The sequence below is a fragment of the Thalassophryne amazonica genome, chromosome 14 (assembly GCF_902500255.1).
Source record: "Thalassophryne amazonica chromosome 14, fThaAma1.1, whole genome shotgun sequence".
Lineage (NCBI taxonomy): Eukaryota > Metazoa > Chordata > Actinopteri > Batrachoidiformes > Batrachoididae > Thalassophryne > Thalassophryne amazonica.
Window position 1 is genome coordinate 32,802,760 of NC_047116.1, and position 13,307 is coordinate 32,816,066.

Genomic DNA, 13,307 nt, shown 5'->3' on the forward strand with positions numbered 1-13,307 from the left:
CCTGAATTTTACTAACACTAACAACATAGAAAACAATGATAGAAAGTTGGGCACGGCATGCAATATCAGTTGTTTCATTCACCTGCCATCCAAAAAGCAGCCCAAATTTTATCTCTGATCTATGATAGCTTCTGCTGACTAAACAAGGAAGTCACATCATTAAGGCGGTTTAGGAAGGCCATGTTTTGTTTGACTGTTTCATCATGTTCTGCCACTTGAATGCGAGCACCTTCATTAACTAATTGCATGTTCAACCCTGACCTTGCCCAGGCAACTTAACCTTGGATGGATGGATGGATGGATGGATGGATGGATTCCCAAAATTTCCTGCATATTCGTATTGTCAATTATGTTGGTAGAATGGCCCAAGCAGAGGATCACCCCTTTGAGTCTGGTGTGCTTGAGGTTTCTTCCTCAAATTATCAGAGGGAGTTTTTTCTTACCAATGTCACCTGTGTGCTTGCACTAGGGGTTGGTAATTTTAGACCTCACTTGTGTGAAACGCCTTGAGGCAACTTTGCTGTGATTTGGCACTATATAAATGGCATAAATTAATTAAGTAAAAATAAAAAATAATTAATAATAATTGATGGATGGATGGATGGATAACTGTAATCACGAGATGGATCAAAAGCAGTGTTCTTGAGTCTTCAGGAGTGTCAACCTTTTCTGATTTGGTGTTATATTTTCAACATTTCTTTGAAGGCTGGGGCCCGTATTTATGTTTTCATACCAATTTCATAAAAGTCAAGCATCATCTGTGAAAACCAGCTCTGAATTTATTGTCCACCTTGATCAGCACTTAAAAGCTGTGACTTCACTGCATTTTATATACGCTGAGTTTGGCAGACAAAAAAGAAAGAAAAAAGTTGCCTGGGGATCTTTTGCTGGGGCGTAGCGGCATCATGTATGACTGCCGTGGCAACAGCGGTGATGAGGGCAGGGACATGGACACTCCCTTAGCAAGACTTAGCCTGAAAACTTCATCATGGAAGCCAGGGTGTCCACTAGAAGGTGCCTGAAGCTGTGAGTTTCCATCTGGGAGGCCTCTTCTTTGGGCATTGTGGCTTTGAATATCACCTGATGAAGAGACAACAAGACAGTTACATACAAATGTTAAAATAACTGCAAATAGTTATGGCTCATAAAACGCCATTATGAAAAAATAAATAAATTGTTGGGTGTTAGTTACTTTGTTGTGTGTCAAGTTTTTCCTACACATTTTACCATGCTTTATTACAAGTCAAGTGTGGAAGCATGCACTGCTGCACTTCACCACATCCACAACGGCACAGAACTGCCATGGGGTCCTGGATGGCAACCACCTAGGCAGACAACCAGTCTATCCTCACATTGCTAAAACAACAATCTATCTATCCGTCCCCTTGGCCTTCGCCAGCTGCTTGGGTATTCAACATTCCGAGGACCTGCACACCTGATCTTGCATCAAGAAGCGTACCACATGGCCAAAATGTCGAAACTGCCACTTACTCACAAGCAAGTCTCACAATTATACAGTAAAATAGGTAGCACCAGCATGCTAAAGACTTGGACATTTGTTCTCCTGCAAAGTTATCAGCACCCCCAAGCACCGCTGTCCATCGGCCTCATGAATAATCTCTTCCCAGGCATCTCTCAATCTTACGGGATGAGAACCCTGAGACATGAATGCTACGGCTGGGAGAGGTGAATGTCTCCAGAAGGTCAACACTTTCACCACATACAAATACACTTCTGATGGTTGAGCAGGGTTCTCAGCAGAATTTTTTTCTCAGCGTAATGGGATGGAAAAATCACCTTAAGAAGCAGGGGGTTCGGGGGTTGCTTAGGCTTCGACCCCGCTGAAGCTTTTGCTTCATGGCCTTAAAAAGGGCCTTCTTTGATGTTTTATTTTAAACTTCAAAATGTGGAGTCATCAGAAATGAATCTTGAAGTTAAAAAAAACAAACATTTGTAAGGATTTTCTATAGTAAACTGCTGTGTATAAATTAGCTCCTGTGCAGTGACACATACTTCTACACTCTTGTGTTTTGGTCTGATGCCTCTTTCTTTTGGCTTTAAAGTAAGGCTGTAACAAAGATTAAAAAGGCAAAACAAACAATGGCTTTACTAAACAAAATTTGGCCTTCAAAATACAGGCAACAGTGCTTCAGAGGGACAGAAATGTAAAATGTTACTTTGGTCCTGGCCTCTCCTACTATACTCATGCCTGGAGTGCTGCTGTGCATCTGTGGTAAGACTGGAGTGCTGAGACTGTGACACTGGGATACGTTCTCCCCGACGGAATGGAGGAAGTCTCATTTTGGGGAAAAACAGTTTTGGTCGGTTGTAGTTTGTCTGTTTTACAATGTTTGGAAGGAGGTGTCTCTTGATTTAAAACAGCAATTCGCTTTGAAGTTATTGATTGCGGAATGATCTGTCTTTCCACCTCGGCAGAGAGCTGCAGCAAATCCCGCAACACAAACAGACCCGGAGCGGAGGATATTATCATTATTATTAATAGTTTCATGAGAGACACTAACTTTAGTTTACGAACCAGAGAAGCAGGAAATATTAAGGTTCCAGTCCACGGCAGAGAAGCGTGTCTGCACCACAAAAAAAGGCACGTTAATGATGAACAAATAAAAACTGTCCGTGTGAAGCGGTGGACGATTCTCGCAGAAAAAGAGTCCCATTAATCAGCAGAAAGGGCAGAAATGGCTTTGATACAGGTTAATGAATAAATTGTGGACCCACTGCTTCTACATCAGAACCAGCGGCTCCACAATCAACATAGAGAAATTATTTTCCTGTTACACACCCTCAAAAACAACGTAACAGCCCAACTGCAGTGTAATTTTTTTATTATAAGAGCGTAACAGACCGTTACGTTGTTATTATGCTGGTGAGAACCCTGCTGAGTCCAGAAAGATGTTAAAAGCCTGGATTTTAGTCTTAATCCAGGAAAAATAATAAACTCAGTCACTAAAATTCATTCACAAGATTCATGGTCTAAAACCCGGCAATTCTTGGGGAAAAAAAAAAATTACTACTGCATTACAAGCCACACACTCATGATTTCTGACTCAAGGATGCAATTAAAAAACAGAACCTCACACATTCAAAGGGTTTTAAGGTTTTTAACCTTGTAATATTGTCAAGTTCTACAGGTTTGCGGGGAAAGCAACTTATGTAGCAGAGATAAAAATGAAATTCAGTGTGCAGTTGTGACTGTTTTCATTGTTAAATAACTGATTTTTTTTTCGTAGTGTGTGACTGGGCTTTAAATTGTGACCACTATATACTGTATAACAACCCTGCAGCCAAAACTTGAACTCAAAAGACAGACAAGCAAAAGCAACTTAAATATAGAAATATAACGCCAATAGCAGAAGTCATGAGACAAGAACTTACATTTAAATGCTGCAATAATACACACACATACACATTTTGTGCTGACTCTGAGAAAAGGTGCATCCAGGCAAAAACACCTAACTCATCTAAATGTGGTTTGTCATCAAGATTTCAAGGGTGCCAGCTCAGACTGATGGGAAAATAATGACAGCAATAATGTGGCGCGTTAGCATACTTGTGTATGCATGCACACTCATCGGGCACCAATATAATTCAGAATGTGCAATCGATCTAAAAACACAAATCAACATGAGTGCTCGGAGAGCACAATATCCACCGCTGGCAAATGCTGCTTTGGTACAAGTGCTTGCTACATTCTGACAACATTTCAAGGTATGTGATAGTTAATTTCAGACTGGAGACACGAACTCATGAAACTGGCAGTGTCAAGGATTGTTAATCAAGGTCCATAACCCTGGTAAAATGGGCCCAACTCAAACAATATGATGATGCGGTGCATCCGGAAAGTTTTCACAGCGCTTTACTCTTTCCATATTTTATGTTATAGCCTTATCCTAAAATGGAGTACATTAATTTTTTTCCCCTCAAAATTCTACTCACAACACCGCATAATGACGATATAAAAAAGTATTTTTTTAATTTTGCAAAATTATTAAAAATAAAAAAGAAATCGCACGCGCATAAGTATTCACACCATTTGCTCAAGACTTTGTTGATGCACCTTTGGCAGAAATTACAGCATCACGTATTCTCGAATATGATGGGGACCCATACACAATAAAAAAAAACTATGCTTCACTGTCGGGATGGTGCCTGGTTTCCTCCAAACATGATGCCTGACATTCACACCACACAGTTCAACTTTGTTTGTTTTTCATGGTCTGAAAGTCCTTCAGGTGCCTTTTGGCAAACTCCAGGTGGGCTGTCATGTCCCTTTTACTAAGGAGTGGGTTCCGTCTGGCCACTCTACCATATAGGCCTGATTGGTGGATTGCTGCAGAGATGGTTGTCCTTCTGGAAGGTTCTCCTCTCTCCACAGAGGAATACTGGAGTTCTGACAGAGTGAACATTAGGTTCTTGGTCACCTTCCTAACTAAGGCCCTTCTCCCTCGATTGCTCAGTTTAGACAGGCGGCCAGGTCTAGGAAGAATCCTGGGGGATCTGAACTTCTTCCATTTACAGATGATGGAGGCCACTGTGCTCATTGGGACCTTAAAAACAGCAAAAATGTTTCTGTACACTTCACAACACATGGAAGGTAATGTGGCTCTGAACCATTAATCTGACTACGCTCTGCAACAAGTAAACAAGAATATGAGTGGAATATTCTTTTAACACCCCAAATGACCTGGTGTGGTATTGCAGCCCCATTTAGCACAGCCCATGATGTCTTCCATTTGATAGACACTCCGGACCTCTAAACATTCAAGAGCCGTGTTTTGAGTTCGGCATCAATAATTTGTAGGACTGACAAAAAATAAAGCTTTGGCACCATCCCCAGGCACATGCTCTATCAACTGTTTAATTTTAGTTTTACTGTCCTCCATCGTGTTACATATTTTGTTCCAAGCACATCAACAAGGGCTTAATGTGTCCAGTGTCCAAGAGGGAGGAGATACATGTGAGCTCACCCACAACTGTTTGTAACTGTTGATCATTTATCCTACATGCACCAACCATCCAGCAGGTAGCAGACATATCTATTATATATACGTAATTATTATTATTATATTACACCAGCAAAACAAAGTTGCTCTTTTGATCCATCTGAAGAAGAAGGACTACATTTCTATCGCACTTTCCATTTAGCAGATGTTCAAAGTGCTACACAATGATGACATTTATTTTGCCAGCCAAAACCAGTAACCATTTTTACAGCTGGGTGGACTGAGGCAATGCAGATTAACTGTCTTGTCCAAGGATACACATAAGCAGCATGAGTGGGATTCAAACCCAAGTCTACATATTGGCGGGCCAGCTCCTTATCCACCTGGGCTCTAAATCGTTTCTCAAAACTAGATACGATATGGTACGCATCATGGGACCTCCAATACTCAGTACGTTATCATGATATCGATACATTTATGTGCTCATTACTGTTTATAGAAATTTTATTTAAATGCCTGCATAAATTGTAGTGTTTGGCGTTAGTGTGTTACCCAGCATTTTAATACTTTATTTATACTGCTGAATATGTGTTATATTTGTATTTTCTTTCATACATTAACATTTTCTTTTCCTTTACCCTATCTCAAATTGACATCACAACCTATATGTTCACCTAATAAGAAATTCAAACCCCAAGACCCTTTATCACTTTCATATTTATGGCTTCCCTCTCCCCAACTGACCTGATTTTAGAGGTAGAACCACAAACAGACCCAGTTATGCTGTAGCTTAGGGCCCCTTCACACATAGTGCAAAGTTTGGACGAAGTGAGCTCTTTGTGCACATGACCCAGGAATCGTGTGCAAACTGTGTGAAATCGTCCCTGCCTCTAATGCCTCGTACACCTGTTGGTACAACTATTTGCACACACCAGCGGCTGACAGACAGAGTGTGCACTGTGCAAACCCACTGAACCCCTCTCGCGGCAGGTGTCGGCTAAATTCCAGGTGACACGCACGAACATCTAACACCGCTCGCATGGCACTTAGAAAAAGTGTGGCCAGTCGCACTCTTGCCACGATAACAGACTGCAGACAACCACTGTCATACTCGCAGAGAATGGGTGTCTAAGTTCCCCACGAGTGTGGCTTTGGTGTGTGAGTTGAGAACTGACAAAAGGTGTGGCTATGACAGAAGCGGCTGTGGTGATCTGTCATTCTAGACATTCCAGCTGGACAACACCTACTGTGTTTGGACAGACATGGACTAACAACTGTACACTGAGGCGCGTGTGTCTGATTGCTGTACTTACGTGGACATAAATTAAAAACATATATCGCCGTGGCGACAAGCTGCAGCAAGCGAGTGCGCGCACGGAGCGGACACAGCCTGCCAGGTTGAAACGGGCCGTCAGCTCAGAACATGCAGCAGGCAATCTGACAATCACATCACCCACGTGATCTCTATTCCACATGACGCGGTGTCTGTGCTGCGGCACGCCGTCCACAATGCACGCATCGGGCAGAACATGCTCGTGGCCGACTGGATGCACGGGACCAGTAGATGTGGACATCAAAGCACACTGCTTCTCATTCATGTCATTTCATGACTGTATGTCTGTGACCATGGGGCATCTACAGAGGAACAGACATACCATATTTGTATTGCTTGCCTGAAAAATGCAGTGTTTTTATATGGTGTGTGATTTTAATGTTTTTTTGTAATACTTCCATGTCCTTCCTGATATGAGGCAGATTCCCGCAGCTTTCAAAAACAGCTCTGGAGCTCAGTGGTAAAGTTGCTGACTGGTAATCAGAGCTTTTGGAAGGCGCGGGTTTGTGTCCAGTGGGTGGTATGTGTTTTTCTTTTTTTTTATTCCACATAAGGGGTGTGATGTGGTCCCATGGGTACCGGCTGGGATTTTTTTTTTTTTTTTTTTTTTTTTTTAATCATTTCCACATAACAGGGCTGTGAAATAAAAATTGTGAAATCCGAGGAAAATATGCAGGGGGTCTGGGGGGCATAGGCATAGCCTGGAATGATTTTCCTTTTAATTGTAAACCAAATTATGCATTAACTCAGATCAATTAAACTACAGAAAATTCATGAAGACGGAAAAGACTGTTAAAGCGTTTAAAAAAAACACAACTAAAGCTTGTAGAATATTTTGAAAATCATGGTAAAATATCATTAACATACATTACAGTAAAAAATTCCTTGAAGTCGCACGCAAGAATGCGCGCGCGCACACACACACACACACACACACACACACACACGGCTATTATAATATAGATAAGTTAACAGCAAATTACTAAACGGAAGACTTTCATGATTAAATTAAATTTAAATGGGTGAAGTATTCCAGGATGGCAGCAGACTTAGCTGGTCTTAACATGGAAAAGAAACACACTCACTTCTCATTTATACCTACTCAAATACACAGGCCTGTTACAAAAGTTTAAAAAACTAAATACAAAAAATTACAAATTGGTTTGCAGGAATGTGAGCCAGCTACACATTTTGGCGCTCAGTCAGTGGTTTTACCACCTCTCTTCCGTCTGTCAAACATTAAACCCAGCAGCCTCACTGCTTTCTGTGTCAGCTTGTCTGGCTGGAGGCTAGACAAGTCTGTCAAATTGGAAGCTGAATTCGGTGACATGCATTTATGAGAGACAGATAATTGAAGTGGTGCATTACATCAAGGGCAAAGAAAATGACAAGTGGCAAGCTGACGAGGTGAGCAAGATGTGATTTTCATGTGTTAGAGCTGTCTGGACTAACTGTACATTTTCCTTCACACTTTTTCTTTTACAAACTCCATGGTTTAAAAAAATGTGAGTAGCTGTGAGGTTTTGGGGGGGGGGAAGATGACTGCCAACCATTGCAATAAAAATTCAGCACTTAAAAGTGGTTGAACACAAAAGTCGTCCAGCTTGAAATAGCATACCTTTGCAGGGCTGGATCCAGAGTGAAAATCTGACATATGCATTTTTGCCCAATGATAAAATAAAAATCGTACGCATCTTGTTATTCAATAATCTTCATTCTTTTATTTGTGTGCAACATACACTGTCACACTTTTAATATATTTATTATACTTCATGGACCATAGCGAACACTTCTTATTTGCATAAATACGATGTCCTAAAAAAACAACACTATAACACAAATTGATATGGTAGATCCTTGATCTCTGGACATAAACAGGAATAAACAAAATCTGTAGTTTTTGTCAAAAGCATTTCCTTTCAGACATTATTGGCATGAATGTCTTTCCATATACCTGAGCTGCTGTGCTGCACGTCAGAATGTAATTGGTAAAGAAATACAGCACGTCTCATTTTGGGAGGAAAAAAATGTTTTAGTCGACTGTAGTGTCTTGTCTGTATTACAACGTTTGTAAGAGGTGTCATTTTATTTAAAGTAGTAATTCATTTTGAAGTTATTAATACTGACCAGACTCTGTCTCGGCAGAGAGCCGCGCAGCGTTTGGAGCTGTGCCAACGGAACGGAGGACGATTCTCGTTTCTTGACTGCAACAAGAGCCCAGTTAGTGACATCTAATCCACACAAAAGTGACTCACAGTATTTTAATGGCTTTAAGAGGGGTTAAGAAGCAGACTTTCCATTCCTGAAGAGCAGCAAATCAAAGAACCAACGAGCTAGTGGATCAAAGCATTGCTTCAATGGTTCACGCTTCTAAGTGGAGTCGCGCTACAGAAATGGTTGATTACAGAGCCGCTGCAGACCAAACCCTGAATATTCGACTTTATTTGTACATCAATATGACTCTGAAACTCGGAAAAACCCGTATAATTTACGGACAATCCGTATAGGTTGACATGTATGGTCAAAAAACCACCGAAAATGTAATTTCAGTCATCAAAGAATGCCTTTCAAACACACTATTGTCTGAAAACTATTTATAAACCACTCACCATTTCTTGCTGAAATAAGCGCCCAATTTTCCTTGCACAACTTTTTTCCTGGATGCCATGATCATCGACTCGACTGGACTGACGCTAAGTTTGTTTGATCCAGTTTGAATTTTCCTGTGCACATCTGCGTGGTGCATTGTGGGATCAAATCAAAAGCTGTGTTCACCGCGGGACACGTTCGGCACTATTCGGGATTATTCAAGATTTGTTTTTTACCGATGACGAACGATGTGTAAAAAAATCTGATCGATGCAACTGCATCGGTCCAAACTGGTCTGGATCCGGGTCTGCTTTGGAAGCTGCATATCAGCAGCATAGATGTGAAAAAGAAATCAAAAAGGTTTGAACCACTGAGTACAAATCCAGCTCGGAAAGTATGTTCTGGCCATGGAGCCAGTAAAGAGCGAAGCAATATATTTTGTGGCATCCGAGCTGCCGGTTCATGATGGCCACAAATTAAAATGTACGAATTATCAACCTCATGATTCCATGTAATACCGAACTAATAATACAGATGATACGTCAGCAATCCCTGTGAAATGATAAGTGCAGATGTGGTGAACCACAGTAATGACATTAGCTCTGCTCCTGTTTTCAAGATTGTGCAGGACGGGAAGGCTTCAGCAGATTAGCAATGACGCCTGTCTGCAGTCAGAGGTTTGCACAAATCACAGAAGTCTGATCTACAAGAAGCAAGCTACTATAAGCATCCTGCTTCTCCTCTAAGGGAAATTAGCATTTGTTAGCCTGCTGGGCTAATCAGAAACAGAGACTCATTTTGTGCCTGCCTGCGCCCTCGCCACATGGCACACAACACTGACCTTAAAGGGCTCCCAAACAAAGAAGAATGTAAGGGATAGGAAAGTGCAAGATTGAAATGACACCTCTGCCACAGCAGACATGAAGGGAAAAAAAAAAAGAATCACTAATTTATACTCCTGTATTCTGCAAAACTAGCTGCTTGCATGCACATTGTATATCAGTGGATGCAAATCTTTTGCAATGACATAATGATTCAAGATGTACCAAATAGCTTGCTTGCTTAATTTTGGGGTTTTGTTTGGTCTTCGTTCAGGAAGGGTTGCTTGTTTCTCTCAGGAGAAACTAGCTTTGAGAGAGAACAGAAGATTAATTTAGCAAATACCTCAATGCTTTACACTGAAGCTGTATCAACAACGTTCTGTAATTGATTGATCATGCAAAACCGTGTGTGTGTGTGTGTGTGTGTGTGTGTGTGTGTGTGTGTGTGTGTGTGTGTGTGTGTGTGTGTGTGTTGGGGGGCACAAACCATAATTATCCTTCCACTTTCAGAGATAACAGAAACAAGTCTTCGGTTTATAATGTGGCTGCAATTATGTTTGCTGCAAATTTTGTGTTACAATTTCCAAGACAGAGCACTTAAATAGCACTTAGTCTTTTCTTTATTTGACTTCAATATAGGAAGAAGAGAAACAGAAAACAGATCTGCTAATATTTGAGCTTTCAAAGTGCAGCTGCCTTTTGTATTGGAACATAAAAAAACTGCAACTACTCACAACTGTAGCTGTGCATTACCATACAAATTTGTACACATCAAGCAAGGTCATGAACAAAAAACAACAGAAAATACAATTCATCTTAAAAACTCCAAACTGTCTTTGATCATCCTGGAGCTGATCAATGGGTGAGCCTTTGCCATTCTGGTTATTCTTCTATCCATTTTGATGGTTGTTTTCTATTTTCTTCCACGCGTCTCTGTTTTATTTGTCCATTTTAAAGCACTGGAGATCATTGTAGATGAACAGCCTATAATTTTTTGCACCTGCGTATAAGTTTTCCCCTCTCCAATCAACTTTTTAATCAAACTATGCTGTTCTTCTGAACAATGTCTTGAATGTCCCATTTTCCTCAGGCTTTCAAAGAGAAAAGCATGTTCAACAGGTGCTGGCTTCATCCATAAATAGGGGACACCTGATTCACACCTGTTTGTTCCACAAAACTGACGAACTCACTGACTGAATGCCACACTACTATTATTGTGAACACCCCCTTTTCTACTTATTTTTTACTAATAGCCCAATTTCATAGCCTTAAGAGTGTGCATATCATGAATGCTTGGTCTTGTTGGATTTGTGAGAATCTACTGGTACCTTGTTTCCCATGTAACAATAAGAAATATACTCAAAACCTGGATTAATCTTTTTAGTCACATAGCACTACTATTATTCTGAACACTACTATATTATTTTTTTTTTTTTGCATTATTCCTAGCATACAGCCTTCCCTTCCATAAATACATAACACTGACACCAGGAAATAGGAAGCCCTTTTGTAATAAACAGCGTATGCCAGAATGATTTTCTAGCTAAAGTAAAGTTCTTCCTCAGTAGACGTGATCTTCAGACAGCCATTCATGCTTTCACCAGCACAATGCCGACAGACAAACTCAGTCACACTCGTAAGTTCAATTACAGTTTCCAATTCACCTAACGTGGATGTCTCTGGAGGTGTGAAGAAGCTGGAGCACCCAGAGGGAACCCACACAAACTCAGGCAGAGCATGTAAACTTCACACAGAACGGACCAGACCTGATTCAAACCAGGGACCTTCTCACTGTGGATATGACACACCAACAAAAAAGGCGACCATGAATATGTTATAAATTGTACCAGTGTGTCTCCTGCTTTAAAAAGGGCCAGAAATCTAATACTTCACTTCCTCCATGAAAATAAAACCCAATCTGTCCAATCTGTAATTTCACTAACTTTTGTTGGACAGGCAGCTCTTGTGTCAAGGAAAGTGCTGATTATATTCTGAGGCAGATGCTTCATCATTTTTAATAAATATTTTCATAATGTCTCTCATTGGCTAGTTATTTGCACTTTGGCAAAACAGTGCCCCCACCTGCACTTCAACTCAGTAAAGGAGAGATGCACAGAGGACTGTTAGCCCGCAGTGGAAGTATACTTTCTCAGAGTGCCCTCTAGCTGATCCTACAGCAACAACAACAACAAAAAATTTCTCTATTGTACATTTCGTGAAACCAATGAAAAATATTGACACATACAGAATATGCCTGCAGAATATTTGCTTGCTGCAATTGGTGCACGTTCATAACGTAACAAGGATTCAGCTGTGCTGCATGATTACGAGATTATGGACAAACTTGTAATTTTGTTCGATGGTTCTGAAAACAAGAGGCGCCACATAAAAGCCAGCCATCCAAGTCCTGGTAAACGGACTGCAGTGTGTCACGGTGATTGCGCTGCCATTTGACCAATACTATATAACACAGAGGGACACAAGGGCAAAAACTTGCCAATGCTATTTCAGTTGCTTTCCTAAACCCTGGTTGGGGCAAGACCTGCAATTTCAGCCCCTGCTGTGGTCAAGGAAATCAACCCCTTTCTAATTATACAGTGCTGCCCCAACATGATGTAAAAATGATTACAGTCCTTTGCATTACTTTCCTCCTCATCAAAGTGAATGGCCAGAGCCCGAGAACATGCCCAAACCATAAAAACGGCTTGATATTATTTCCAGGCATTGATTTAGCAACATAAACATTAAAGTACAAATCAATTTGATCAGGCGATAGTGAGTGAATAGCAAATGTGAAATCCAGTATATATGTACATACTGCATATAAAGTCAAAGTCTGAAAGCATGGGTTGGTGCAGTGCTTCATGTGGACGGCAATCACCCAGGCAGACAAGCAGTGACAAGCTAATCTCACTCCATTTACTCCATTTCGTGATGGCATCACAAAAAGTAAATTAATCTATGGTCCATGATGCCGTCACGAAAAGCGCTGTATTTTCATGACAGGAGCACAAATTAATTTGGTGATGGGAGCACAAAAAAGCGGTGTGATGCAGAGGGGGTCTGTGGGTGTTAGGGGTAGTGGTATGGGAAGTGAGAGGGTTAGGTTACAGTTATGGATATGGGAAGGGGTAGGGTTGGAAAAATAAAATAAAAACCGTGTCACAAAAATGTGACTCATTTCATAACAGGAAAACACAACAACAACAAAAAAAAACTGAGATTGGGCTAAGCATTGAATATATGCATCTTGAAAGTAACCACTTATCAGCCGCAGCCAAGTGGTATTAAACCCTTGGCTTTCTCCAGCCACAGGAGCCCTCGACACTGAGGCATCCGTGTGCTGGACAATGCACAGAGAAATGCGCCATATGGCCAAAATGTCTATGTTCACAATGTAAGTGATACTCCTCATCTCAGATTGCCTAACTGCTTGTTTGACACAAAGTTATTCCAGCGCGGTACCAAGGATCATACATAGAGACCTAACACCAAACACAGACTGGTTGTCTTCTTAGGTGACTGGTTAGCTTCCGGGTTTCACAATCACACAGTACAAGAGGAAGCACCAGGACTCTAAATAAGTGGACCTTTATTCTCCTT

At 41.0% G+C, this 13,307-nt stretch overlaps 1 protein-coding gene across 1 annotated transcript in view; it reads right to left on the reverse strand.

Annotated features, from left to right (window-relative positions):
• The window catches only part of tanc1b (tetratricopeptide repeat, ankyrin repeat and coiled-coil containing 1b), a 201,748-nt gene that overhangs the window by 131,372 nt on the left and 57,069 nt on the right, over window positions 1-13,307 (reverse strand). Inside the window, 1 exon segment of the mRNA XM_034186667.1 lies at window positions 874-1,080. Within this exon segment, the coding sequence (XP_034042558.1) occupies window positions 874-1,080 (207 nt within the window).